Source organism: Scardinius erythrophthalmus, assembly GCF_964197995.2.
Source record: "Scardinius erythrophthalmus genome assembly, chromosome: 10".
NCBI lineage: Eukaryota > Metazoa > Chordata > Actinopteri > Cypriniformes > Leuciscidae > Scardinius > Scardinius erythrophthalmus.
The window spans coordinates 8,715,485-8,743,220 of record NC_138230.1 but is presented as its reverse complement, the minus strand read 5'-3'; the positions used below and the strand labels follow the sequence as shown (position 1 = coordinate 8,743,220).

General features: G+C 40.3%; 1 protein-coding gene across 1 annotated transcript in view; it reads right to left on the bottom strand.

Annotated features, from left to right (window-relative positions):
* Positions 1-24,212: 24,212 nt before the first annotated feature.
* The window catches only part of LOC308697531 (uncharacterized protein), a 3,711-nt gene continuing 187 nt past the window's right edge, over positions 24,213-27,736 (bottom strand). The window contains exons 1-3 of the mRNA XM_081376851.1: positions 25,832-27,736; positions 25,632-25,739; positions 24,213-24,909 (exon numbers count right to left, since the gene is read on the bottom strand). The exon at positions 25,832-27,736 is cut by the window's right edge and continues 187 nt beyond it. Of these exons, the coding sequence (XP_081232977.1) occupies positions 24,647-24,909; positions 25,632-25,739; positions 25,832-26,228 (768 nt within the window). The 5' untranslated portion in view covers positions 26,229-27,736 and the 3' untranslated portion in view covers positions 24,213-24,646. The remainder of the gene's footprint in view (positions 24,910-25,631; positions 25,740-25,831) is intronic.

Genomic DNA, 27,736 nt, shown 5'->3' with positions numbered 1-27,736 from the left:
CCGGGGCCCGAGCAAGGAGGGGGCCCGTGATTGGCTGTGGAGCAGATTGACTACTAGCCATCTGATTGCCAAAGCCTTACCACGCCCCCAATAAATTAGCCCTGTTATTTAGTTGCGCTTTGCCGGTATATTCCATGCATTTTCATGGAATCATTATCATTAATATTATAGTGACCGTTCGCAAAGTCCCGCCTCGTTTAGTTACTGTGTGACAAGCCAGGACGCTCTCACGATTCACGCACATCATGTTCTCACTCACGCAGTGAAAAATACAACGCGGGGCAAAGACTAACGTTACATTGAGTGACTACGCGCTGACATACAAGAGAGAGCTCGGAGCAGCTTACTGTTGATATGAATCCAGTTACTTATTCGTTTGTTACTTATTGATGCGCGGACCTCCCCTTTAAATAACGCAACGCTTCCTTAAGCACCCTGTGTGTATGGCGTTGCTTGCACCAAGCTGTTAAAAATGAAAGAAGAAATTCTGCATTTCTCAGCCATAGTAAGGGTGCGTTAAATCCGACTAAAGGGATTAATAAAGCATATATTGATCTAGTGGAAAACTAAATATTGGCACAATTTACTTTTTTTTTTTTTTATCGACCGTTAAAGTTTTAAATGAGAAACAAATTCAGAGACTCCTTTTTGCGCCATCATTCCTATTAGTTGTGCATTTTCTACTAGGTTGCATCAAAGGGTGCATTTAAAGTGGACATTATCCCATTATAGAAGAGTTGTTTGTCTAAAGAAATCCAAATTTTAAGCAGTTTTTACAGTAGAATTATTTTCTTATGAAGCTTTGAGCTTGACACATTACACAATTCAGAAAGAGCCGCCTATTGCATTTTCTGCACATTTCGCGCCGCTGTTTCTCTGCCGCCTCAATGGGTGCGTTTAACTGGACATTTTCACTTTATAGTAGAGCTACTACTCTAACGAAATCAAAATTGAGCATTTTTTACTGTGGAATTATTTTTTTATAAAGCCTTGAACTTGACACATTACACAATGCGCAAAGAGCCGCCTATTGCATTTTCTGCACATTTCGCGGTGCTGTTTATCGGCTGTTTAAGAGGGCGCGTTTAACTGGACATTAACCCATTCTAGTAGAGCTACTACTCTAACGAAATCAAAATTTTAAGCAGTTTTTACTGTGGAATTATTTTCTTATAAAGCTTTGAGCTTGACACATTACACAATGTGCAAAGAGCCGCCTATTGCATTTTGTGTACATTTCGCAGTGCTGTTTCACGGTCGTTTCAGAGGGTGCGTTTAACTGTACATTTTCCCATTATAGTAGAGCTACTACTCTAACGAAATCAAAATTTTAAGCAGTTTTTACTGTGGAATTATTATTTAGGAAGCTTTGAACTTGAAACATTACACAATGCACAATGACCCTCCTATTGCATTTTCCACCCATTCCGCGGCGCTGTTTCTTGGCTGCCTCCGAGGGTGTGTTAAAGTGGACATTATCCCGTTATACGACAGCTGTTCCTCTAATGAAATCCAAATTTTGAGCAGTTTTTACTGTGGAATTATTGTTTTATTAAGCTTTGAACTTGACATTACACAATGCACAAAGAGCCGTATTGTGCCTTAGGCCCATTTCGCGGCGCTGTTTCTAAGCCGCCTCAGAGGGTGCGTTAAAGTGGACATTATTCCATAATAGTACAGCGCCTCCTCTAAGGAAATTAACATTTTAGGCAGTTGTTACTGTGGAATTTCTTTTTTATGAAGCTTTGAACTTGACACAGTTCACAATGCACAATGAGCCGCCTATTGCATTTTCCGCCCAATCTGCGGCACCTGTTTCTCGGCAGCCTCATAGGGTGCGTTAAAGTAGACATTATCCCGTTATAGAACAGCTGATCCTTTGCGTATTCGGCATTATGATTGGTCAGGTCGCCTGTCAATCAAACCCCCGTGGGCAGCAGGGCATGGTGAATTGATATAGCGTACCAATCAAATGCATTTATTCTATATTTGAACGACCGATCTGCTGCTGCACATAGGCAGACCTATCAGGTGAATGGCTGCCTGCGCTTTATTAGAATATACAACAACTTCAATAACAACTTCAGCAGTGTTTTAGAAAAATGCAGGGTTTTTTTCTCTCTCTCTGTAGTTGGTGACCTAAAGTGGTGTGGGGGGCCCTGCAGTAACTCATAGCCCCGGGGACCAGTGAGCTCTTAATGTGTCCCTGCCCGGAACTGGTCAATGTTCTCAGACTTTTGGTATGCACACTCCCTCCGCATACCTACATGGCTGGGCGATCTTCCCTCTCCTCCAGATCACATTCAGGGCCCTCCAAAGGCTATGTAATAGCTTTGGGCAGTTCTTGTACACCTTGTAGACAAACATCAGATTAATTTAAATGCTCATTTTTTATTGATAGTTATATACATTTTCAAAGACTGTTAAATGGTGCTGATATGAAGTAGAGATACAAATATGAAACCGTATAAAAGAGTAGGCCTATCTTATAAAATTCTTCTTTCAGGACATATTAGAGATTATTCTATTAAAGATGCCTATTTATGTTGCTGTTTATGTTTAATATCTTTTGATCTGTTTGAAAATTGAGCACAGCTTCTTTTTACAGTAGGTTTGGGGAAAGTAAATGATGACATAATTATTATTTTTGTGTGAACTATCACTTTAAGATTCTCTGAGGTCTCAGTGCTACAGCGTTACTGTAGATAATGTTCACTAGGTGGCGCTATAGTTTCAAATCAGAAAATACAGAGAAAACAATGAGGTTCACACAGTCAAGGAAAATCTGGAAATATGTTTTTATATTAATTTTTTTTATTTGTTTTTAGTTTACTTGGTTAAAATTGTTCTTTGTGAGAGCTATGTCTCGTAAATAAGATTTGATCATGCATCTTTCAAACCTTATTAAAAATAAGTGAATCATCAGTAAAAAAATTAGAACAAATTACAAGCAGAGATGAATACTAAACAGTTACAAAGTCTAACTGGTCAGGACACGGACTCAAACTGCAGGCAACAAAAAGGTTTTATTTTTTAAAGGTAAAATAACACTTTGTTCACTGCTGAAATTAAATATAGTTTCATAATAATAATAATAATAAACTTTATTTCAGACCCAGGGGTATCCATAACACAATAAAAACACACAGAGTAAGACATAAAAATACAAAAAATACAAAGCCTTCCACAATGTTCAGTGTCTAACATACAGACATGTTCACCAATGGTTCCACAGTCTGGAAGAAAATCGGACAGAACTTCGTACAGGGTTTACCAAAACAGCGATTAAGTCATTTTCTGACTCGGATACCCTACAGATAAATCTATTCATCAGGTTATGTAAAACTGCAGAGCAGGTAGGGACCCCAACACTGACAAACATATGGCTTGCACTGGAGCTTCTTGGAGCTCTCAGCAGAAGCCTCATGCTGTCATTATAAGCCACTATGAGTTTTCTAATGTTGCCTTGCTTATAACGACACCACAGGTAGGCAGAATACAAAGGTGTACAATACGCTCTAAAGAGTGAGATCTTCACAGGTACAGAGCACATGCTAAACTTACGAGACTGCATATTCGCTTGAGCATACAGCTTCCAACGCTGCCTATAGATATCCTTATCATCAGACAATAATACTGCAATAATATGGCCCAGATATGAGGCTCTCTGCACACCGCAAGTGCAGTGCCAGACAGATAGAAGTCAGGGAAGTTTGACTGTCTATCTTCTCTACTTCTGATAACAATGATCTTACTCTTTAGTGCATTTTATTTTATATAAAAATCAGCACCATACTGTGTGCATATTCTCAGAAGCTGTTGTAGACCAGCACTATATGGGCTAAAAATGACCAAATCATCAGCGTACATAAGGTATTAATTAGTGAGTCACCAACACTACAACCTGTACCACATGCATTTAAAATCACAGACAAATCATTCATATACATATTAAAAAGAAAAGGAGACAGAACACTGGCGAACACCATTGGTCACTTGGAAGGGAGCAGACGTTACATTCCCGCATCTCACTCTCATATTCTGATGCGAGGACCAATAAACCAAGATTATTTTAACTCATGATTAACACAATTGAATGCTTCAGAAGCATCAATGAAGCACAAGAACATTGTGGAATTTTGCCTATTATATTTATCTTAAATTTCCTTCAGTGCAAAAATACACAAATCAGTGCCATGCTTTCGTTTAAAACCAAATTGGTTATCAGTAAACAGGACGTACCTCTCAAGTCTACACAGTAAAACTGTCTCCAGCACTTTGGACATAACACTGGCCAGAGCTATTGGCCTGTAATTATCTGAGCTGTTCAGCTTCCCCACTTTATCTTTAATAACTGGTACCAGCACAACAGAGCGTAGAATCAGGTAACTCTCCATGATCAAAAACACCTGTGTAGCTCATAGCCACCAGAGGACACAGTTTCTTACTAGTTTAAGATTTTCAGCTGTAATATAATCTCTTAACTTCAATATTGCTTCATGGACTTCAGCAGAAGTGATAACAACATCATCATTATACTCTACAAACAGATTACATTTTCATTACATTTATTCATTTAGCTGACGCTTTTATCCAAAGCGACTTACAATTGCTATACATGTCAGAGGTTGCACGCCTCTGGAGCAACTAGGGGTTAAGTGTCTTGCTCAGGGACACATTGGTGTCTCACAGTGGATTCGAACCCGGGTCTCTCACACCAAAAGCATGTGTCTTATACATTGCACCACACCACCCCTAGATTACATTTTTTACACAGTTTAACAGTTCATAATAATGTTTCCGCCATAACTGTGAGATTTCATCAGGACCACCAGCATCTATATTAGATGGAAGAGATGTTTTGCAATTATTAATAGTTTTCATTTCTTTCCAGAAGTCATTACAATATATATTTTTTGCAGCTTCTATACCAGTGAATCTGACCTCATAGTGTTTTCATTTCTTTTAATATAGCGAAGTGCATTTTTAAATCTAGCATTAGTGCCTTTCTTATGTTCAAACAAGGGGCAATGCCTGCTTTTGCCTGACTCAGCCCATTTTTATAAGCATTTCAGGCCTCTGTATGGAGCTCTTCTACATGATCCTTCCAACCTGGCTTAGCATTGCACACTTTTGTCCTAGGTATAGAGGCCTACTTGCAATACCGAGAGACTCCACAATAGCTTCATACAGGGAAAATAAATCCTTACAGTGTTGTACATTCTTACAGTTCATATCCCGACACAATAAGGCATCTTTTGGGACCTTGATATCCCAAAATCACGCGTTGTGTGCGTGGGGCTGTGTGGGCAGATAACGTGCAAGTCCCGATTTTCACCTCTTCTTCTACGTTTAAAATTGTTTTAATGTGTAAATTGGCAAGACAAAAACATGTCCAAATTATAAACTTTCCCTCTATGAGGGTTAAATGAGCAGAATCACATGCGTGCTGAACCGTGGGGCCTGGTCCGTATGGATCAACTGTGTTCCGTTGCACCTCTAATAGACTCGGTACTTCCTTGAAAATAAATTCCAGCACAGCATTACAACAACCATAATGAAATGACCCTTCACAATAGATGATGCTGTACAATCATCTTTGTTAAAGGGCAACATTTGGCAATTTTTTTGTTCAATAAATTCCTCATTCACTTGTTGAGTAATAAAAACACCATCTCCACACCTTTACAACATTTCAAATCAGTTCTCGCCATCTCCAAGTCAAGCCAATGATGATTCTTGTTTTATTACGAACTACATAGTGTACCTTTAAGAGAAACAGCCAATTTGACGATTGTTTTGCAAGATTTGTAAGTTACTTTGATACAGTGTATTATTTAGTGGCCTGATGTGCCTTTTCCTCTGCTGGACTCCTCTGATTGGATGTGGGATCAGTCATAAATTGACATATTCATAGATGATTATGATTGCCACGCCTCTTTTCCCAAACGGGAGGAGTTACTTCAGTTTCATTTTTGTCCTTTCCTTTCCTTTCTGTTCTTTTATTTTTGTTATTTCCTCTCTTATGGATTTGGTCTGAAGTCTCTTACTCAGTCCTAATGTTTATCTAATGCAGTTTTGATCCAGTTCAGACCTATAAGAGCCCGGTTTGATTAGAGAATGAAACACTCAAATGAAACCATTTGAATCTGTGTTTGTATTAGATTGAGGAGCTAGTTTTCAACGTCTCACTGAGTGCAGAGGATATACAGACCATTTCCTTACTGTATTTATAGATGATTTATGGAAAATTACTATGGATTGGAAGGTTTGATATTAACTGGGTCTAAAATTAACCTCAAATGTGATTTTCACAAGTAATTCTTGTTAGTTGGCCTGTAGCTTTTATCGTTTTTATTCTATTTCTTAGGAAATGCACAATATAATATATCAACTATTTTCAGACCCTTTCAAATGTTTTCCTGTCATTATAAAGCCACAAAAATGATGGTGAATCTTGATTTTGTTATGTGTGGTTTGCTTTGGAGCAGATGAAGTTGCATCCAGGATTGTTTCTCATTAAATACGATGAGCACTAGTTAGGGTCTGATATTCACTGATGCCCTATAGAGGATGCTTTAACCCAAGTGTCGACACCCTGTCTAGTCCACTGTGGGACCAATTAGGAGATCAGAAGATCGCTATTTTCGACTATGGAGGTGGAGGGTTATTAAGGTAAGTATATAAACATAACTTTTATAAACGTTTGTTTGAATGCACAGGCCTTTCCCCTTTTTAAACAATCAAAATAAAATAAAATAAATAAACAATTAAAAGTGAATTACTTCAATTCAATGAAAAGAAATAAAATAAATCACTGAGCAAATCACTGTCAGTTTCACCCTAGAAATACATTAATCATGTACCCAACAGCAAATTGACAAAAACCTGTTCAGACTCAACCACAATTTTGTAATATCACACACACGTCGACGATAGTTTCAATTTTCAAATATTCAATCACTGATATCAGTCCCTTCTATTAGGTATCTCAGTTCTCAGTCCCATGGAGGAAAAGAACAGTCTCTGTGCAGAAGTTTTACCTTGAGCAGGGGGAAAAAATGAAATCAAGATACTCTCTTGGTCCTTTAAAGGGACTGTTCGTTATTTATTTAAGGGGCCACCAGAGGAGTTTTGAGATCTGTTGTCAAAAAAGACAGACATTTTTCTATGACCCTCCAAAATGATTGTGAAAAAAGGCATGACCCTCCCCGATAATTTATTGATTAGCCTACTTCTGTACTAGTTTGGCTTGGCAAAGATGTTCAGATAGCCATTGTTTGTTTGTTTTTTAAACCATAAACTCTTGCTTTCTCATCTGGCTGTAACGATAGACCAAACCTACGATTCGGTTCGTATCACGATTTTTTATTTTAGATTTGAAAAAAAAAAATCATGTTTTCGGTGCTGATGCGGTGTGACGCGTTCAACATGTGGGTGGCGTTGCGAATAAAGCATCTAAAAAGCTGTCACAAAGAACCGGCAAAAGTAATGATTATTAATATGTCAAATATAGCTAGACATTTTAATTGTTTTTAATAAACAAGTGTTTTCTGTTTCGACTGTAAAGATGAAGTTGACGATGCGTCGCGATCGTCTCAGAACGCGCCAGAGAGAAATGAACATTTCATAAGGAGAAAGCAGTCTGTTTTCCTTCGTTTTGAATTGTTATGCATGTTTAAAAGTAGACATTTCAAGCTTTCCATATATTTCTCAGGTCTATGAGGCAAGTAGCATACCTTACGCTGAGTTTCGGTTCATTTATGAGACAAGAGTCCAGTTCACTCGCCCGCGCCTCCGTGTCATGATTATTTATTTTCTACTATTGTCACGTATCGGATGAATATAAGACGAGGATTCAAATGCAGAGGAATTTATTGATGACATGTAGACAGGGTAACAAACTCAAAAAAATCACAGAGCTCCAGGAAACGCAACAAGGACAACGAACCAGCACAAGACTACAAACACAAGGAGACTAAATAGAGGAACAAACAAAGGAGGGAAACGAGAAGGACAGGTGGGACAAATTAACCAATAATTAGATAACAAGATGGGAGGGGCTAGACAATAGATAGGAGAGCACATGGCACAAAACAACAAACACCCATGTGCAGCACAAGACAGGACAGACATGTGACATTACCCCCTCCTTACGGAGCGGCTACCAGACGCTCCACTAGGGACGGGATGGACAGACCAGGGAGGGATGGGAGGGACGGGAGGGACAGACCAGGGTGGAACAGGAAGGACAGACCAGGGTGGGGCAGGGGAAATGGACAGTTCGGGAGGCCAGGGTGGAAATATCAGTCCATCTGGCGGCCAGGGCGGAGACTTTCCCTCGGGCGGACAGGGCGGAGACGACCCTTCAAGCGGCCACGGCGGAGACTCTCCCTCGGGTGGCCAGGGCGGAGTAGATCGTGCAGGCAGCCAGGGCTGAGACGACCCGTCGGGCGGCCATGGCGGAGACGACCCCTCGGGCGGCCAAGGAACAGGCACTGGCTCAGGAACAGACACCACCGGCTCAGGAACAGACACCAACGGCTCAGGAACAGGAACAGACACCACCGGCTCAGGAACTGGAACAGACACCACCGGCTCAGGAACTGGAACAGACACCACCGGCTCAGGAACTGGAACAGACACCACCGGCTCAGGAACTGGAACAGACACCACCGGCTCAGGAACTGGAACAGACACCACCGGTTCAGGTACTGGAACTGGCACCAACGGCTCAGGCACTGGAACTGGCACCAACGGCTCAGGCACTGGAACTGGCACCAATGGCTCAGGCACTGGAACTGGCACCACCGGCTCAGGCACTGGAACTGGCACCACCGACTCAGGCACTGGAACTGGCACCACCGGAACTGGCACCACCGGCTCAGGCACTGGAACTGGCACCACCGGCTCAGGCACTGGAACTGGCACCACCGGCTCAGGCACTGGAACTGGCACCACCGGCTCAGGCACTGGAACTGGCACCACCGGAACTGGCACCACCGGCTCAGGCACTGGAACTGGCACCACCGGCTCAGGCACTGGAACAGACACCTCAGGCTCAGGAACAGACACCTCAGGCTCAGGAACAGACACCACCGGCTCAAGAACAGACACCACCGGCTCAGGTTCAGGAACAGACACCACCGGCTCAGAAACAGGAACAGACACCATCGGCTCGGACAATGGAACTGGCACCACCGGCTCGGGCACTGAAACTGACACCACCGGCTCGGGCACTGGAACTGGCACCACCGTCTCCGACTCAGGAACGGACACTGGCTCTGACTCAGGAATGGACACTGGCTCCGACTCAGGAACGGACACTGTGGGTCCGAAAGGCATCTCCAGGATTCTGGCCAGACGCTCGAAGTAATCTGACAATGTCCCAGACGCCACCGGCTCGGGCACTGGAACTGGTCCCACCGGCTCGGGCACTGGAACTGGCACCACCGGCTCGGGCACTGGAACTGGCACCACCGGCTCGGGCACTGGAACTGGCACCACCGGCTCGGGCACTGGAACTGGCACCACCGGCTCGGGCACTGGAACTGGCACCACCGGCTCGGGCACTGGAACTGGCACCACCGGCTCGGGCACTGGAACTGGCACCACCGGCTCGGGCACTGGAACTGGCACCACCGGCTCGGGCACTGGAACTGGCACCACCGGCTCCGACTCAGGAACTGGCACCACCGGCTCCGACTCAGGAACGGACACTGGCTCCGACTCAGGAACGGACACTGGCTCCGACTCAGGAACGGACACTGGCTCCGACTCAGGAACGGACACTGGCTCCGACTCAGGAACGGACACTGGCTCCGACTCAGGAACGGACACTGGCTCCGACTCAGGAACGGACATTGTGGGTCCGAAAGGCATCTCTAGGATTCTGGCCAGACGCTCGAAGTAATCTGACAATGTCCCAGAGGTCACCAGAATGGGTCTCAGGGGTTCATGCTCAGCAGGACTGACGTGGAGTTCAGGCTTGGGTGGACTGACGTGAAGACGACTCGTTGGGACTGACGTGCACCATCTCTGTCTGGGCAGACGTGACGTGAGCCGTCTCTGGCTGGGCCGAGGTGACGTGAACCGTCTCTGGCAGGGCAGACGTGACGTAAACCGTTTCTGGCTGGACAGACGTGACGTGAACCGTTTCTGGCTGGGCAGACGTGACGTGAACCGTCTCTGGCTGGGCAGACGTGACGTGAACCGTCTCTGGCTGGGCAGACGTGACGTGAACCTTCTCTGGCTGGGCAGACGTGACGTGAACCGTCTCTGGCTGAACCTGAGCCGACCTTCTCCTCCTCCGTCTCTTCGGACGGTTGCATGCAGACTCCGAAACCGTCGATGAAGTCCCTACGATGAATGGAACCAGTGGCGAAGACCTTATACTGGACGAGATCAGTGGTGAGGGATCTGTGCTGGACGGTCCCCGTAGTGATGTCTTTCTAATGGGCGAACCCGACGGTAGATGAACCTCTGGGTCGATGAGAGACCGATGTGAAGAGTGATGCTGGAACTCTCCTCTATCACCTCCTCTCCTACAGCCTCCGCGGGTCCCAGAAAATCTGGCCAATCGGGTTCCCTCAAACCGCTGAAAATCAGCAGGGATCTTAACACTATTAACAGTCACAGTACGGATCTCACCGCCTCCCGACCGAGGGCCGACTGCCCTGATCTCCTCATTCCTCTGAGCACACATGGAAAAATACTTAAATAAGGAGATCCCATTCTCCCTCTCCGCAGGACAAAGTTCGCTCCGCTGAATCCACATGATGGCTGGTTCGTTCTGTCACGTATCGGATGAATATAAGACGAGGATTCAAATGCAGAGGAATTTATTGATGACATGCAGACAGGGTAACAAACTCAAAAAACCACAGAGCTCCAGGAAACACAACAAGGACAACGAACCAGCACAAGACTACAAACACAAGGAGACTAAATAGAGGAACAAACAAAGGAGGGAAACGAGAAGGACAGGTGGGACAAATTAACCAATAATTAGATAACAAGATGGGAGGGGCTAGACAATAGATAGGAGAGCACATGGCACAAAACAACAAACACCCATGTGCAGCACAAGACAGGACAGACGTGACAACTATATTTAGACTTCTTCTTATTTATTAAATCCAGATGAAACATTGATTAAAATTAAGATAAAATTAATAAAAAAACGAAATTCACTTTAAAGAAAGGCTTTGTGCTTTCTGTTTGAGGTCTCTGTGCAATTTTTAAAGTCGCTTCAGAGCAGTCATGTTCGTGCGTAATGGAGAACTGTCATGTCCGTAACATTTTTTTTTTTTCACATAAATGCAAACACGAAAAATAAAATAAAAATAATATAAAATTTAATTTTCTGTGGAGGCCGATCTTTATTCATCCGGTGGGTATATATATATTTTGGTTTGCACAGTGTAATTTAAAGAATTACTAAAAAATATTTTGCCACCTAAAAGTTAAAGGTTTTTTTGTGTCACGTCACATGTGTATTTCCCTCATATTAAATATAAAACGCATGTGTAGACTGATATTTTTCTAATGTCTTGACTCCTTTCAGACGTTTCAAATAAATGCATTTTCTGAGAATTTTTATTTTAAGTTTTGACTGCAAATGTCACGTCCATTCACTGGAATCGCCCAATTTTAACGAATTTATCCTAAACTAGTTTTTGTGGTGTAGGTCTATGTATTTTATGTTAACTTAAATAATAGCCTACTAATAGTGATTTAAAGATGTGGTAGCGCTGCGAAGATCGCGAGTCGTCAACTTCATCTGTCTAGCCGACACTGACATAAAAAATAACTGTTTTATTAGTAAACAATTAAAATGTCTCCTGCTATATTGAACGTATTTGCCTGTTCCTTACAAAACACTGACAGTGGGGGTTTTGACCGTTTTTTTTTTTTGAGCAGCAGCGGACAAATTATTTCGACACACACACACAATATTGATAAACAGGATTTTTTGTTGCTTTTTTAATACAATAAAAAATTCATTTAATTTGTTGTTTAATAAAATTATAAGCCTATTATTTTTAGTTTATTAACTGCAACAACAGCTGTAAAGATGAAGTTGACGATCGCCATCTCCGTAGTAGTGAACACGCCTGAGAAATGCACATCATTACATAACCAGAGAGTAGCCTATTTCTTTTCGTTTTAAATTGTTAAAAAGACATTTCAAGCTTTCTTAAGATATATTTCATGTATGTGAGGCATATGTTGAGTTTCGTTAAGTTAGGATGAGATGCGCTCCTGTTTACGAGCAGTGCAAGTGACCACGCGGGCGCCTCTATGATTGTGTTGTCTGCTATATTTGGTATTTGGCAATTTGTTGATAAAGAAAAAATATTAAAATTAAGATACAATTTATACAAAACGAAATTCACTTAAAAAATCGTTTTCTGCAAAACAAAACTTAATTAAGTGGTCAAAATCATGTCTGACCCGCTCCATGTCTCTCGATATTGCGTATACTCGTGTGTGCGGTTCACTTTTCATAATCAACATAGATGACAAAATAACATTATTATATTTTAACAAAAATGAAACTAAATGAGCTTATTTAATGGTAACAACACAGTAGGCCTACAGACTCTGTATTTGTGCAAATTGCTGCACATTCATTTTATTCTGAATTTTGCACACACAAGTTGAAAGGCATTTGTTTGTGCATGCATGTAAAACGAAGCATGTAAACTGTTTGTTTAGAATTTGGATCGATCATCGCAAATAGATCCGAATGAAGAAACGTACAAAACCATAGGCTATAGAAAATGGGTGGGCCCGGACCTAAATGCCCACCCGGGCCCAATGGTAGCGCCGCGGCTGGTGGTAGCCCTACATCTTACACATCGTGGAAACAAAATAAGAATGGAAACTAAAATATGCAGTATCGCCCTACAGCGCACATTCTATCAGCAGTTCTGGCGCCTCAGTCCCAATACTGTTAAACTCGACGTACGTTCACATCACATGTTAATGCAGCGGTAGAGTTACACTCACAGGACACTGCACTTAACAAAAGTTCATTATTTGCTCGTGCTTTAAAGCTTTGCCAGGTAAACATTTCTTTGGCATTCTGTTCTGACATAATGCACTTTTTCTAAGCGCGAACTGAAGCGCACACTGTCAAACCAACACTATCTCACGACCAATTCGTACGAATTTGTACGAATGATAAAAAGATGGCTAATTCGTACGAATTCATACGAATTTGTACGATTTGTCTAAACCATAGACTGTAAAAAAAGATGGACGACGCCCCATCGCTCTCTTCCACTGATGAGAACTGAAGCCACCAGAGTCCCGATATGGCGCTGACATATTGGAACTTGAGTCTGCGCAGTAGCGATTTCGGGACCAGACCTGCGCAGTAGTAAGCAGGAAGTAAAGCCGCGAAATTAACGCTCCGCCCTCACTCTCGCAGGGAAAGTGCATTCTGCACACTTTTTAAAAAATTTATTGCAGTACGACAAGAGGCTTGTTAAAATAAAGTAAATACAATCTCCTCAGTCCTCCAAAGATCCCGAAAAAAATGTCCGTTGGTGCTTCAGTAACTACTTCGCTCGGAGAACCTGTCAATCACAGCTGTCAATCATGACGTTACACCACCGCATCACGTAACTAACTAAAAACCAACTTATTTTTGAAACAGACACTTGAACTTACATCAGCGTGATAAAAACGACAGCAAATGAAAGAAACCACCTTTGGAAAAAAGATATTTGAAGTGTAATTTAATTGATTTGTTGGTCTCGCGTCCCGTTGAATAACACAGGGAGGCGGGGCTTATGACCTATACTAGGACCAGTCACCGGGGGGGCGATCGAGACGTTTTGGCTTCACATTTCAGGGCTTGTGCGGCACGCTTGGTCTAAACCCACGTGATGTAGGTTAGGTTTAGGGGCGGGGTCAGGGGTAGGTCATTCGTATGAATTCATACGAATTGGGCAATTCGTAAAATATGTACGATTTTGCAAAAATCGTACTAATTCGTACGAGTGAGGTCGTATGAATTCGTACGAATTAGCCACCTCGTAGAATTTGTACATTGGGTTGGTCAAACAGCGCCAAACTGGATTTTTGTTGGGTCATACCCATCTGATATCGAAAGGGGGTCTGTTAACGCGAGATCAACATGGAGCTAAATGGAAAAAAATAGCACCAAACAAGCCACTTTGAAATGTTGCTGTTTTAATGAATATAAAAGTTGGGTGACCCTCCCCCTAGACTAAAAAAAGTTGGATGACCCTCCCCTCAACCAGTGGCGTTTTCTTGCGGAGGCCAAGGGAAGCCAGGCTTCCTCACTTTTTCAGAATATAATCGTCATTTAATAAACACTTTTGTTCTCACAGTTTACGTAATCCTTCTGTCATCTCCTCATCGTCTCTCTTCATTCATTACTGAGCGTTTTATGATGTGTAAAACAGCGCCCCTATAAAAGTGACATGGTGAATGAGCGTTGAAAATATGGTACTGCACCCTGTGTCTGTGAGGAGGCCAGGCTGAGTTGGCATCCCTTGATAGAAAAAAAAAAGAATGATTAACCAATCAGGTGACGCTATTGTCACGACACTGCTCCCCTGTGATTGGTCAGGACAGTGTCAAGGGAAGCCATGAACTTGTTGGCATCAGGCCAATCACATCACGTTATTTGTTTGTATTGTAATTATGGAGGGTGGAGATTTGGAGTATTTGATAAAAAAATATTTTACTAAACTGCCTCTACAGCAGCAACTCAGTTTAAGAGGACTGACTGTGTGTGTGTTAGGGTGACCACCCGTCCCGCGTAGCGCGTGCGCGCACAGCGTTTGAAGCCCAATTCATGCGTCCCGCAAATTGAGACCGTGTCACGCATAATCTATGCTTGCTCAAAAAAAAAGTTGGTCGCTCTATTCACCTTATTTTCCATGACAACAAGGGCGACGCCATTACGCTCATTTTGTCATCTTACTTCCGGCTGAGCGGGACTTCAACTTCCGGCTGAAACGACCTACGCTAGTTTCTAGCGTAATTCTATAGTTGTAACGGTAAAATATGTGAAGTATTATATGCTCAGTTAGGGGCTGACATAACAATTGGATTAAGATGATAGAACAATTTAACCAACGGTGTTACGAACACAATGTAGGCTAAAGCGATCGGAGTGTTGTGGTGTACTTTACGATTTACACGTGGAGCACCTGAGGCAATGGCGGAAGGCGCTAAACTTGGAAGTGCTCACCCAAGCGCTGTGTGTTCGTACCATGTGTGTTATATGTGTTCGTACCATTTTATGGACGGGGAGCAGACTGACGAACGAACACCCTTACCCCGAGTAAAGGCTCGGCTACGATGTTCTGGTAAAGAAGTCCCGCCGGGTGCTGAACAGGTTGTCAGATTCAGGTAAGCTAACTTACCTAACTGTTGTTTCCTAACTTACCTATCTATGTGCTTGTTAGCCTAACGTTAGATGAAGTCCGTTCTATGAATACATTGGTAACGAGCCGTTCACAAAATACAACGAATCTTGCATGATTACCATTGGCCACCTATATGTCATATTTCTTATATTTCGTTTACTTTGTGATATGGACCTAAGGGTCTGAAATAAAGAATGAATGAAAGAATATTCACGATAGTACAATATATTATGGTACATTACAGTCTTACAATAGCTCACATTATTCCTGTTAGGAGGCCAGCTAGCTACATCTCTCATTCAGATATTGATATTGACCAATACATAGAGTATGTTATGTTACATAGAGTTAGGAGATTGTGTGTATACTGTCTCGTTTTTAATGCATCTTTCTTTTTCACACTGTTCTAAGTATGAGTGCCATCATAAATGAATTAATTCTCATTTTAAGTACTAATTTAAATCTACATTTTAAATTTAAATCTAATTTTAAAAAGTACTATTTAAATCTATTTTAAGTACTAATGTAAAAATGCTTATGGTTCTATTATTTCCTTAGATCATCGATGAGCGTCAGTGTTGCAGTGGACAACTGTGAGGATGATCACAGCCACATGCCCCAGACCTGTGATGCAGAAACACAATGGGAGGATCCATCTGTCTCTGACCACAACTACGCTCCAAAATCTCAACTCAACCTGAAGCCTCCTACATCTGAAATGGGAACACAATGCGTTGAGCCAGTGCCATACTACATAACTCTGCTGAGAAACGACCACCTTTGTCAGCTCTACACAGGGTCGACATTGGATGCATTCTACTCATTTGCCGAGCACCTTACCAGTTCACACACCACCAGCTTTCAGCTACACACTTGGTATCAGCTCCTGATGACTCTGATGAAGCTGCGTCTTAAAGGGATAGTTCACCCAAAAATGAAAATTCTGTCAGTAATTACTCTCCCTCATGTTGTTCCAACCCCGTAAGACCTTCGTTCATCTTCGAAACACAAATTAAGATATTTTTGATTAAATCTGAGAGCTGTCCTCCATTCTCACTCCTCCATTTTATAATTTTTCTTAATTTGTGTTCCGAAGATGAACGAAGGTCTTACGGGGTTGGAACAACATGAGGGTGAGTAATTACTGACAGAATTTTCATTTTTGGGTGAACTAACCCTTTAATTTATTGCAGGGTGATCTTGCTGAAAGGTTTGGTGTTTCTCAGTCCACTGTAAGCAAGGTGATTTCGCGTTGGCTTGACATCATGGAGAAGTGTTTCAGAGAGCAGTTTCCAAACACAAAATGTAGAGCACAATATATCAAAATATCGCAAATGTATATATTGCAATATGCATAATTTTTTTTAGCTTTAATAAGCTTTAATCAGTTTATATAATTCATACAGTGAAAAACTAAGCAGTGTTTTACTTTTACATTTAATTATTCAGTTTCTGTTGTTAAATAGACCTAATGTAGGATAACCTGAACCCTGTGGTTTACACTGATGTTAAAATAACATCTTATATACAGTAAAACACTGATGTTCACTTTCACAAGTTGAAGGGATGTTTTCTTGTTACAAAAAGAATGTGAAACACATATGTAGGTTATATAATTTTAAATCTAATTTAAGTTAATTTTATATACTTTAAGCATTATCGTATCGCATATCGAATATCACATTGTTTAATGAGTTATCGCATATCGCATTTTTCTTCAATATCGTGCACTTAATAACCTCGTCCAGGCGATGAAGTAATGGCAGACAGAGGCTTCACCATTACCGATCTCCTCTATGAAAGGAAGGGGAAACTTGTCCTCCTTGTGAATCTTGTAAAACAGATGTTACCTGTTATGAATAGTTGTTTTTATAAACCTTTACAGTGTGCCCAGATGTTACCTGTTATAATTAGTTATTTTTATAAACCTTTACAATGTGCCCAGATGTTACCTGTTATAATTAGTTATTTTTATAAACCTTTACAATGACCAGATGTTCCCTGTTATGAACAGGGCTCTACAGTGCGAGTAATTCACTCGCATTTGCGCCTAAAAATAGTCATGTGCGAACTTGAAAAATTATTTACGAGCACAGTGCGCGAGTGACGGGCTGTTCTCAATACACTGAACAACAGCGCGATGAAGCGAAACATACCACTGATTTAATATGGAAAGCAAGCAAGACGAGGACGGGGCGCGACATGAAGCTTTCGTCATCATACGTAACCTTAACTTGTGCAGCGATTGGTGGAAACAAATGTACCTCTAATAGTATTTAGCCATAAGCTGAAGTGACATCCAATAATTTCCTCAGTGCATAACTTACATTTCACGGACATATTCTCCATCTGTAAATGTTAGAAAGTCCAGTTTGCCGTCATGAGTGGGCGAGCTTTCTGCAAGCTATACTTCCGTGAACGAGCGCCCCCGCGTGCATGCGCGCCGAACAGACGGAGCGCAATGAATAGGAGCGCAATTATTCTGACTAAAATATGCATTAGCACTAAATTATAAATATATTTAGCTAAAACATTTGTTGTTGAATATTTGTTGTTGTTGGTGAACATAAATTTGCTAGAGAATTTCAAACCTACATGTGTATTTTTATGATATTAGCTTTTTTTTTTTTTTTTTTTTTTTTTTTTGGTTTAGTAAATTTAACTACTTCTTTAAAAAGCATTATTTTGTTTTTAGATTGTAATGTTGCAATGTTAGAATGTAATGTGATTTGACCCCTTTATGGATAGACTGCAGATAGACAGCAACACTATGTTTGTTTTTATAACCTTCAATGTGAACATTGTTTGTAGGACAATATCGATCAGGATATTATTATTTTTTTTAAATTAAATACAGGTTTTTTTTTATTCAAATAGAAAAATAATAATTACATACTCAGATTATACCATACATCGCCATTTAGCCCAAAAATTCAGATTTATTTGGCAATTGGCTACCCTACCGGCTGAAGTTTTAGCTAAACTTTAGGCTAATGATAGCTACATTATTATCACTGTTAAATTGTTATTTAACAATAAGCCTACATTCAGTCCTGAATTAAAAATTCAGTTTGTTGTGCCCCCCCAAAATTTTTTAGCACCAGCCGCCACTGCTCCTATCGCTGATTTTGAAATGAGCTTATGATCAATAAAATGCAGCTCATATCTGTTGCCTTTGGTGACGTGAACTATGCATAGGCCTACATTAAATCTGCATATTGCACGGGAATATAAGATCCGATTTATTTATTTATCAGTTTTGCGAAAACACACAATGGAATCGTTTTGCTTTTGATCAGTTAAAACGCATGAAGTGACCAGGTGTAAACAGGCCCCTACACCATAAAAGCAGTAAACACTAAGTGAGCTAGATACGCAACACAGTATGATGCCTATAGTCATTATCTCAAAAAAGACCAAGTGCAAAAAAAAACAAAAAAAAACAAGGAACTCCCACACACTATCAATACTTGCAAATGAGTATAAAAATTGTATTAGCAACGTTTAGGTCTCAAAAAAAGACCAAGTGCACTTAAGTTACGACCAAAACAGTCGACACTGAGGACAGGAAGACGACAAAAACTCATTTTTGACTTAATGTAGCCTACTGCAAGTACTGCAAAGGAAAAAAGGCATTTGTTTTGTTTTTAGCACTTTATACTTTATTGAGGTGTTCATTCTTTTATATATTTTGAAGTAGGCTAAAACTAATAATTGCATTATAGCTAATTATTAAACAGGTAGTTCACCCAAAAGAGAAAATTCTGTCATTTATTACTCTCCATCATGTCGTTCCAAACCCGTAAGATTTTCACTCATCTTCGGAATACAAATGAAGAACTTTTTGATGAAATTGAGAGATTTCTTTCCCTCCATTGACAGCCGAAAAAAAGTTCATAAAAAGATCATAAAACTAATCCATATGAACTGAGCAGTTTAATCAACTTTTTTCACTGTGCTCCTATATTTCTTTGTGTGCTCCTAAATTGTTTCATTTAGGAGCACATGTGCTCCTTGGGAAAAAAGTTAGCGTAGAGCCCTGTATGAATAGTTATTTTTATAAACCTTTACAATGACCAGATGTTACCTGTTATGAAGTTTTTTTTTATAAACCTTTACAATGACCAGATGTTACCTGTTATGAAGTTTTTTTTTATAAACCTTTACAATGACCAGATGTTACCTGTTATGAATAGTTATTTTTATAAACCTTTACAATGTGCCCAGATGTTCCCTGTTATGAAGTTATTTTTATAAACCTTTACAATGTGAGCAGATTTTACCTGTCAGTCATTTATTATAAAACAATATAATGTGAGCTCTGTAGATTCCCCTTAAAACTTAAATGAATTAAGTCTTCTAGTTAGAAGGAATACGTCACGGTCAAGTTTGCAAATGAATACCATCTTGGTTTATTACTTATGAAATGTAAATGGTGAGATGTATCTACATGAAGGTAAGTAGAAGGTGTCTCTAGCTTCCTGAAAACATCAAGCACTTCTTACAACTGATTTTATACAACTTATTTAATCATTCATATTTAACCACAGGGTTCCCACACCTTGGTTGACTTCAAATTCAAGGACCTTTCAAGGACTTTCCAGGTCCAATACCCTCAAATTCAAGGACTTAATGCGGGGACACATTAGTTTTGTCCAACAACAAACGATGAGGTACCATCATAGTTTCATGCACACGTGACCTTAATGGCAAGTACCTCATGCGGGAAACACTTAACATAACTCAGGTTTTTTCCTTGCTCAAAATGAGGCGGAGGTGGTACAATCCTATTAATGTATTTTAATAATAAGATAATAAAAATTGTATTTTTTGTAGATCATCACATAGCCTATTGTGTTTCCCACATTGTTTGAGCTTGTTACCTCTAGGGGGGTACGGGGGCATGCCCCCCCGTAAGAAAATTTTGTACATTTTAAAGATAAATTCATTAATCTGGTGCACTTTGAGTCACCCAAATCCACTGTTAAAAATAGATAATCCACCCGCAAACCGCCTATATTCTTTGATTTAGATATCTGCATCTGATCATCACATTACAATTATTCAGATTCTCACTGTTAAGCATGATAGTATGGTAACATATCACAGTGAAGTAGGCTGATTTAAAATGAACATTTATTTAAAATAAAAGTTCTTCTTTTGGCAAAATTACATAATTCCTTAATAGCCTAAACAGAGGCTTTACCGTACTCCCTTCAAACTTAAATTGTTTAATTTCATTGTTGTTTCAATCTTTCATTACATTAATGTTTGAATACACTACTTTTTTGTACCTTTTATAAAGGGCATTTTCCCCTAATTTTATTAAATGTATGCTCCATCTTTCATTTCAAATTCTTAAATTTGATCAAATAATATAATAAGACACTAGGCTGTTACCAATTCAATTAAATAATTTACATTGAAAAATAATAACTGTATTAATTTAGATTCTTTTAAATATTTTTGAATATACAAATAAGGAATGTTGAAAAGAATGATACTTTATAAAACTAAACCGCCAGTAGGAGGCGGCAGGCGACCGTCTTAATGAGCGAGTCAGTGAGTCATTCATTCAAACGATTCGTTCAAAAGGCTGATTTATTCAGAATGAGGCAGTTTATGAATGGGTAATTGAATCTTTGACTCAACCGATTCTTTCAAAACGCTGAATCATTCAGTAATGAAACAACTGTTGCATGCCATGCGCACTGGTTCTGCGGTGATCTTTGTTTGGGACTATTTTCGCTGCTGAAACAGAACAAAAACAGTCATTGCGTCTAAAATGTAAGTGACTTAATTTTAACTATTTGTTTATTGAACTGTTATGAAATCAGTCTCGGTTTCAATCTTGATGGCATTCAGGCAAACAGCTCTCTGGTCGCGTGTAGCCTAGGCTATATATTGTTTCTTAACTATAATATGTTATAAATAACTGTGCGAGCCTCAACAGCGCTACATTATTACCGTCAGTACATTAGGTAGGACTATATTATTATCAACCATAGGCTATCAATCACCATTTACTTTAAATGAAATAAAACAGAATCATCCTCACGTTTTCGGTGATTCCCTAGTTATTTTTTATTGTCGAGAGACGAAGGCGGCCGCCTCATAATTCTCTATGCAGGAAAAACCCTGGTAACGTATCGCATATATGCGCGTAACTAGTGCAAATCAAGCAAGCTAGTATGCAAAGGCCATTAAGTGTTGGCAAAATAACACATTAGGGGACTGGAGTGAATATGGAATTATTTCCAGAAAACTTCTTGCACAAAATAAATTCAAGCACTTTCAAGCACCTGTCTCTATTTATGTTTATTTTCAAAAACTTTCCAGGGCCTTGAAAACATTTTTTCAGATTCAAAAACTTTCAAGGATTTCAAGGACCCGTGGGAACCCTGTAACCAATTACCTAATCTCCTATCCTTAACCCTAAATATTCTCATTCCTTATTATTTACAAATAATTTTTTATTGCTGCTCCGTCAACTCCTTCTGACAGGACGTAGTTAAATATTCCCATAGGTTAACGTTACCTCTGGCCACAACAACAATGACGATGGATGAGACTATAGCCGCGTTTCCACCGCAATTACCAGGAACTATTTGTCCCAGGAACTTTTTTCATAGGAACTTTTTTTGCCCCAGACCGGTTGCTTACTGCGTTTACACCGCGGTCTAAAGTACAGGGAAGATTATGTAAATTAGTCTGGTGACGTTGAACTGCGTGCGACTGCTCCTCCCAGTCTGCGACGGACAGGAAGCGCGTTTGTTTTGAGTTTTGAGCGCGTTTTAAGTATGGAGGAGATTCAAGCTGTGCTGCTTTTGTGTGTGATCTATTGGTTTACTAACGAGGTAATGAACAAAACGGCAGAAAAGAGACGAGCACTAATACTAAAGCGTATTCAGAAAGCTCGTAATGCTAGATATAAAAGTAGACAACGTTTGTTATCAGCTATAGCGGACATTGACCGTGAGATGGATGGGACGAACGCGCGCCATCGGGCAGAAAGAACAAGATTGGTAAGAAATTAATCCATCAAAATGAACAAGAGTTGTGAATAATGTTATTATCGATTACATCAACTTATTTTTTGCAACTTTTGTGTGTTTTAGATATGGGAGTACTATCGAATGCGTCGTGTTTCGCGATCGGTTTGGATACACACTAGAACAACAGAATGGTGGGACAGCGTGGTTCCAACTTTCACCGAAGCACAGTGGATAAAGAATTTCCGGATGTCTAAGGATACTTTTCTGTACCTCTGTCGTCGATTGCAACCCGAACTGGAGAGACATGACACAAACTACCGACATTGTGTACCCATTCAAAAAAGAATCGCCATTGCACTGTGGAAACTTGCGACCAACTCAGAGTATAGAAGCATCTCTCATTTATTTGGAGTCGGAGTTGCTACTGTGTGTCACTGTGTTCACGATTTCTGCTCATCTGTTGAGAAGGTACTCATGCAAGAAGTTATCCAGTTACCAAACAGTGAAAAGTTAAAAGAAATGGCGACATATTTTGAGTGCAGATGGGGTTTGCCTCAGTGTGTAGGTGCAATTGATGGATCACACATCCCCATTCTTGGACCAGAGGAGTACCACACAGAGTACTTCAACCGAAAGGGCTGGCATTCGATCATCCTACAGGCTGTTGTGGACGGAAGAGGTCTCTTTTGGAATGTTTTTTTAGGAGCGCCAGGTAGCCTGCATGATGCCAGAGTGCTGCGTTTGTCAGGATTGTGGGACCTAGTGGATCGGGGTTTGTTACTACCTGATGTAACCAAGAACATTTGTGGACATGATGTAGGGTACTATGTCCTTGGTGATGCAGCCTATCCTTTGAAGAGCTGGCTGATGAAACCTTTCACAGACAACGGACGACTGACACCCCAACAACTTGTGTACAACCATAAAACAAGCAGAGCCAGGGTGGTGGTTGAGAATGCTTTTGGCAGACTAAAGGGCAGATGGAGGTGTTTGCTAAAACGAAATGACTGCAATACACACAAGGTCAAATCCCTGGTGATAGCATGTTGTGTTCTTCATAACCTCTGTGAAATGAATGGTGATGAGTTCAGAGAAGAATGGGTTACGGGTACATTCAACCAGCCTGATGGGGCACTGTCATCCACTGTAGAGGCCGAGGGTCTAGATGCACGTACAGGTCTAATGAAGCTTTTGACTACAATGTAGTAAACTGCAGTATCACTGGTTACACACCAGAAAGTTTTTTTTTTTTGGTAAGGGAAAAATAACCTTCAGGTGCTGTAATGCGCCTTTTTTTATGCTGTATACACCTGTTGTACATTGTTTTTGCTTTGTAACACTTTTTTTGTAAATAAAAATGATTACTTCTGAATCATGCTTTGGTTTTAATTTATTGTTATCACCTTCTGTTTACAGGGGAAACTTGAAAAATTTGAATAACGTGCAAAATTGTTTTTCAGTAATTAACTAAGCTGTAAGCCATAGTCATAATTATAACAGGCTTGAAAATCTCTCACCTTGCATGTAATGAGTCTATATACGAGTTTCACCTTTAAGTTGAATTACTGAATTCAACTGAAAAAGTTGAATAACTTTTGCACAATATTTCTAAATTTGAGTTTCACCTGTATATTTGGCTGTCAAATATAAAATGTAATTTCATAAGTGACTTAAATTACCTACACTTTGCTTATTTTAACCTGTGCACTTTCACCGGAAATGTTTTACATTTAACCAGCACTTCAAAACCTTACCGTAAGAGCTAAAATTACCATGGAGATGAAAAGGCACTTGATCTCAAAGTGACATTTTACAAACTTTATTTAACACAAGGCAAGTACTGCTTACAAAATATAATTTGAAATAATTTTTAAAATACAATCATGTGAAAAGAAATAAATTACGAGAACAGTAATATATTGTGTAAAGAAAAACAAATACAAATGTATTTTTGAATGACTGGGCAAACTGTCCAACGGACAGAAACCCGGCCCTCTGCAGGAATGCAAACAATATATAAAAATTAGAATTGTGCAAATAAAAATAAAAAATGCAAATGTACAATTTAAAGTGCAATCTCAGAGTTCAAGTGGCTACTTTTTGAATGACTGGGCAAACTGTCCAAGAACAGACAGAAACCCGGCCCTCTGCAGGAATGCAAACAATATATAAAAATTTGAATTGTGCAAAAAAAAAAATGCAAATGTGCAATTTAAAGTGCAGTCTGAGTTCAAGTGGCTACTTTTTGAATGACTGGGCAAACTGTCCAAGAACAGACAGAAACCCAGCCTGAAAGTCCCTCTGCTGCCGTCTGCTTTCTTCAGCTTCCGACTGCAGGAACGCCAACTCCTGCCTCCTCATCTCTCTTTCCTCAGCCTGGCTCTCAAGTAACAGCTGCATATATTTGTCACGCTGTTCTTGTCCAAGCTGCAGGGCGGTCCGGTTAGAATCTTCCATGTCCCTCAGCACATCAAGGAAGTCACAATCCCTTTTCCTCTTCCCTAAGTGCAGAAACACATGACAATAAATACACAAGCCCACCCTGAAAACAATAAAATACTTATTTTAAGTGTTTTCACTACAAAATCTTAAATTTGAAACTTATGTTGGGCCATCATGCTCCATATTTTTATCATGGACCATTTAAGTTTGCAATCAAAAAAATAACACAATGACCCAAAACCATTAGGATTACAATTAGGTCAGTTTTGAAAAGGGGTGTAACATATCACGATACAGTGTTATTGCGATACTCCCAAGACATATGATGAAAGGTTAACAAAAAATGTACTGTTGATTAAAATGCTAACTTTGATATTACATTGTGGGTTTAAATGAATAAGCTTGGGCTTGGTGCTTGTAACCCAAGGACAATTGAGACACCAGAATAAAAATATTCATGATTCTGAAGCTGAAAATACAGAATTATTTTAGACGAATATGCTTAACATTGGTAACATATAGATGTTTGGCATTATCAGGACCCACAAATATCCCCCCATTGCATTATATTATACATTAATCTCAACATCATTTTAATGTAGTACTGACAACTAAAACTCTGAAAACCTGATTTTTTTTCCTCACAGTTTTTTTTATTTTGGGTGAACTATCCACGATACGTATTGTTGCATTTTTGTATTGCAATATATTGTTGCACGATATATTATTACACCCCTAGTTTTGAAGTATATTTTTATCAACAGACAACGTTGTTTAATACCTCGTCGTGTGTGTGTTTCGGCGGAAGACATGGGATGAGGGCTACTGGTGATTGCTGGGGAAAACACGCTGGTCTCTGTTGCCTGCACATCGGGGCCATTCATTTCATCTGTAAAAACACGTTGAAAAAAGTTAGTTTGTTTTATCACTGCAACGAGTTTAAGACGATAATATTTATCATGTACATGTGTAATAATTTACCTTCAGCCGACTGGTCCTCAGATTCATGAATGGATTCCAAAAATGAAATTGCAGAGTCTTTTGTCACCGCTGCTCCAGAAAATGCCGGCCTGTGTCCCAACAACGCGTCCAGACGGTCAAACCACTTGTTAGTCCGCCGATCGGATCCGCTTCTATTGTTGTGATCCTTGACTTTTTTGTAGTCTTGTTTTAATTTTTTTAACTTCTCTCTGCACTGTTTTCCAGTGTGAACAATGCCCAGCTCGTATAACCGACTCGATATTTTGAGGTAAACCTTTTCATTGCGGATTGCCGTTTCCAGTTCCCGCTGGATTTCTTCTTCCGCAAATACGCTTATTAAAGCCTGGACCTCGTCGTCGGTCCAGCGGTCGTATTTTTTGGTAAACTCCATATTCATTTCCAGACAACTCTTTACTGCACGAAGCCAGGAAGTGCGATTTTTAAAAATGGCGGCTAAAATAAAATGCAGCGTGGATTCAACCAATCAAATGTGACGTGAGCTCAACCAATCAGCATGTTCAGCGCACAAGTCCCACCCCGAAAGTTCCTGAACTCTGAAAAAGTACTACCTCGCCAGCAGGGACTTTCTGGGGGGTAAATTTTTACCCGGAACTTCATTTAGACCCTGGTTCCTGCGGTGTAAACACACCGAGTACCACCCCAAAGTTCCTAGTTCCTGGGGAAAGTTCCTGCGGTGGAAACGCGGCTTATGTGAGACGAACTGATAGTCGTACAAAGTTTTTTCCGTGCTCCCAATTTAAAACATTTACGGTATTAACGTAATTTGTCATTTTGATAAAGTTTTGGCTAACTATAAACAATCTTCCAACTACTGAAATAGCTACCGGATGTGCCGTGTCAGTTTAGCGGAAGTCGGATGACAAAATGCGGAAGCGCGAAGTATTAAAAGTGGGCGGGGCGGAATAAGGTGAATATCCTCGAGCCTCAGGCAGCCAAACGAACATTACTTGACAGTTCAGCACGCTATTGTTGCCACACCCTATTGTATATCCTTACATGAGCGTCACACCGATTTAAGGGTGTATTAAATGAAAAAGGTTATCTTCTTGTTGCTTACCGTTGGCGTTTCCTATCTGCGAATGTTTTAATAAAAAAACACCATGAAAGATGTTTAAGAGGACTGACTGTGTGTGTGTGTGTGTGTGAGAGAGAGAGAGAGAGAGAGAGAGAGAGAGAGAGAGAGAGAGAGAGAGAGAGAGAGAGAGAGAGAGAGAGAGCGTCCGTGCTCAAATTGTTGGAGTGTAATAAGCATAAGTCCCGGTAAGATGATGCTGGGCGCTCTAATAGTTCATCCAAATAGCAACATATAAATGGTAACGTATGATTTTCTGCCCCCACCCCTTAAAACACACAGCTTAGAGGTTGTGTCTTAATTGGCTTCCTCAGAAATTTTCCCCACGCCACGCCACTGCCCTCAACAAAGAATAAAAAGACATGACCCTCCCCTATTTTCCTCCGGTGGCCCCTTCCAAAAATACCGAACGGTCCCTAAGATGAATTTTCTTCTTTTTCGTCCAGTATCCGATTAGGTTGTCTCGCCATCCATGAGAATCAACTCCACTCAGAAAAAAAAAAAAACTGACCTGTTCAAAAGGCCAGAAATGCACCACCGCATTTAGTCAACAATGGCATCACATTAGGTAAGTATCTTAACATCAGAGTAAATTGACATTTAAACATACAAATTAACATATCAAGTAATCAATGTTTTACAATATTGTACCTTTTACAATAGCTAATAAACTTTTCAGGCACGCGCACGACACACGCACGTGATAACAAATGAAATAAACTTCTGTTTTTCTCACAAAAGTGTTGTGTTTCTTATTTAAACATTAAATTCAGCATACATACATAAAGGAACTCACCACATCCAGATATTCA